The following is a 3,301-nucleotide window of genomic DNA, read 5'->3' on the forward strand; positions in this document are numbered from 1 at the left end:
ATTTTCTCTTAATTTCAATGGAATGGTTTTCCTATGCCTATTGCACCATCATACTTTAGAACAAATCATTTATTCTAATTTCACAATTTATGATGAAAAGGAATTTTACCCCAGGGTAGATTATACTCAGAGCCTCACTCATCTACCTCCAAAGTTATTTAGTTTGTTGGACAATTTCAGTTCTTTGTAGTTGTAGCACTTAGGTTCCATTTCCATGCTGATTATCAGCAGAAGGACTAGAGGCTGTCTGGATTTCACTTGCTTTTTATGATGCTCTGCCAATAATGGTGGGTCAGTCCCTCTCAGCATTTGGAATCTCTGACTTCTCCTTCTGCCACATATTTCTGAGCGCAACCAGAGAAAGTCTCTGCTTTCTGGGGCTCATATGATTAGATTTGCTCCACCTAAATATTCCTGAAAAATCTTCCTATTTTAAGGTTCATAACCTTAATTATATCTGCAAAATCTCTTTTTCCATGCAGTGCAAGATATTTACAGGTTCCAAGGATTGGGGTATAGACATCTCTGAGGGAGGGGGTCCATTCTGCCTATGATAAATGTTTCATCCCCAAAGATCCACATCTCTCCCAAACACAAAATGAATTCTACTCATCCAAGTTTCATCTTATTAGAACATCAACTCAAAATTAATAAGAAGAAGATAAAAGAATATTGAAGAGTCTATTTTGTAGAGTTGTTATAAGTATTAATTGGGTTAGTTCATTTTAAGTAGTAAAATGATGGCTTCTAAATACTAAATTATCAATACAAGTAAAGTTACTAAATGTTGGTTCTTGAATATTCTCTCCCCATTGTTCTCAGTTTAATCAATTTTCTAATTTTTACACCTTTCGCAGTTTCTATTGCAGATTCTTTCTTTTCTTTGTATAATGACTGGATATGGGATATGGCAAAGATGGTAATGATTTTGATGGGATTTTACAGTCTGCTCATTGGTGCTTTATACCTCACAGTAAGAGGTAAGTGGTCAGGGTTAGTCATTACTCTAATCTATCATTTTTCCAGCACATATTTATATTCCACTCCCTGTAAGGCCTCACTTTCTGCCTGTTTATTAGCCTAAAGTTCATCCTCTTTTCAGAGAGAAAGCAAAATAAGTCTGAAATTATATTTTGTCAAGTTATACATTTATATACTAAGGTTAAGTTATAGTATCTCAATGCACAATCACAGAGTGACTCTGCTTCTGCTCTGACCTTCAGCTAGTAATACCCAAAATCATAACTGTACTTCTCAGATTTTTTACTGTCCTTTTTCAATGTTTATATTGGCATCTATATCTCCAGCACCCAAAAAGAGTGCAGTGCAGGTCTTTCCAAGCTCATGCTGTGAAATTGCTGTCCACATAGATTGATTTATCTAGCTCTTATGTTATTCTGTTCACTAAAAATTACTAAGACTTGATTCAACTTTGACATTATTTAATTGTTCACTCTGCCTCCTTGAATTAATTTTACCACTTCTCCACTTTTGTTCAGCCAGGAATCCCAAGTAATAAGTAGTAAACTAAAAATTCTTATGATTTTTTTTTTTGGCCAAGATTTTTATATGAATGAGGGCCAATAATTGTTCAGATATATAATTTTCCCCTAACAACTTCCTATAAGTGAATTTAAATTCATAAAACCATAAGTAATTCCCATAGCTTTCTTGTCATAATTTTCTTAAATGAACATAGTATTAAGCGGACAGTGAACATCTTATTTGTATCATTAGATGTTAGAAGAAACAATAACAATATATAGGATTCTAATGAGTAATTGTGTGTTTAGTCCACAATTTTACCTATTCTAAATAATTTCTTATAAGAACAAAAAATAGTCAAGGATGTAAAGAATTTACTATTACCATAGATTATATAAAAAGTATTTAAGAAAAATTTCAAATGGCAATGAGAATATGTAAAAAAAATAGATGAAAAACTAATATATAATAAATAAGTAAAACAATTTGATCAATAAAGTATTAATTTAAAAATATTTAGTGTTGCCCTAGCTGGTTTGGCTCAGTGGATAGAGCGTCGGCCTGTGGACTGAAAGGTCCCAGGTTCGATTCCAGTCAAGGGCATGTACCTTGGTTGCAGGCACATCCCCAGTAGGAGGTGTGCAGGAGGAGCTGATCGATATTTCTCTCTCATAGATGTCTCTAAATCTCTATCCCTGTCCCTTCCTCTCTGTCAAAAATCAATAAAATATATTTTAAAAAATACTTAGTGTTATAATAGTTGCCAATATAATGATTATTTATGTAAGTAATGTAAGATATTAATAACCTAGTCACTGAAAACCAATGACTGCTAATATTACAGAAAGTGAGACAACCAGAGATTATTCTGGAAGTAATAACAAAGTATTGATGGCATGTTCCTGGTTAAAAAAGGAAAAGAAAAAAAGGAAAACCACAAATCTGATTAAATTTCTATTTTAACTTCTAATTTTAGGGCATGTAAACAAAATAAAGAAAAATGGAAAAATTTGACAGAGATGCAATCAGCAAAATGTAGACATGGACAGCACTTCAAGAAATGATCCAAGTTCTTCAATAAATGTTGCAAGACAATAAAATGAGAGAAACAGATTAGCTCTATTGTTTTATAACTAAAAATATATCAATGAATTACAACTTGTACATATATTTGTTTTTATAAATGTTTTTATTGACTTTAGAGAGAAAGAAAGGGAGAGGGAGAGGGAGAGAGAAAGAGAAACATAGATGTGAGAGTGGAACATCAGTCGGCTGCCTGGGTTGCTTCCTGCATGCCCCCCATGGGAGATCGTGCCCCAAACCCAGCCGTGTGCCCTGACTAGAATTGAACTGGCAACCTCTTAGTACATGGGCCAACTGCCCAACCAACTGAGCCACACCGGCCAGGGCTATAGTCTTAATTTTGTTAAATCTGGGCTAATTAAAGGTCACTAAACTTGGTACTATGAAAAAATTCACATAGCCGTCATGACAAAAATATGAGAAATATTTTTTACATTGGTCATTGATATTATTTTTTTTAAGGTATGCAGAATCTGTGGGAGCAAAACATTATCATACATCAGCCAAACAGAACAAAGGAATTGAGGAACTCTTTCTTGACCTCTGTAAAAGTAGGTATATTTAGATTTAGTATATTTAGAAATGTCTTTTTAAAATATTCATAAGATTTCTAAAGTGATGTTTTACAATCTCCATTACTGACCACATTGATGATTTGTCACATCTACCATTACTACTGTTTACTCAATATTTTTCTTTAACTCCTTTCTTTTTTATATATATTCTTTTTAAT

The 3,301-nt window shown here is 33.1% G+C and overlaps 1 protein-coding gene across 1 annotated transcript in view; it reads left to right on the forward strand.

Moving 5' to 3' along the window:
* Positions 1-900: 900 nt before the first annotated feature.
* LOC107184767 (selection and upkeep of intraepithelial T-cells protein 3-like) overlaps positions 901-3,301 on the forward strand; it is a gene marked incomplete at its 3' end in the record, with an annotated part of 14,846 nt that continues 12,445 nt past the window's right edge. Inside the window, exon 1 of the mRNA XM_015570928.1 lies at positions 901-980. Within this exon, the coding sequence (XP_015426414.1) occupies positions 901-980 (80 nt within the window). The remainder of the gene's footprint in view (positions 981-3,301) is intronic.

The sequence above is a fragment of the Myotis davidii genome, unplaced genomic scaffold (assembly GCF_000327345.1).
Source record: "Myotis davidii unplaced genomic scaffold, ASM32734v1 scaffold10508, whole genome shotgun sequence".
In the NCBI taxonomy this organism is placed as follows: Eukaryota; Metazoa; Chordata; class Mammalia; order Chiroptera; family Vespertilionidae; genus Myotis; species Myotis davidii.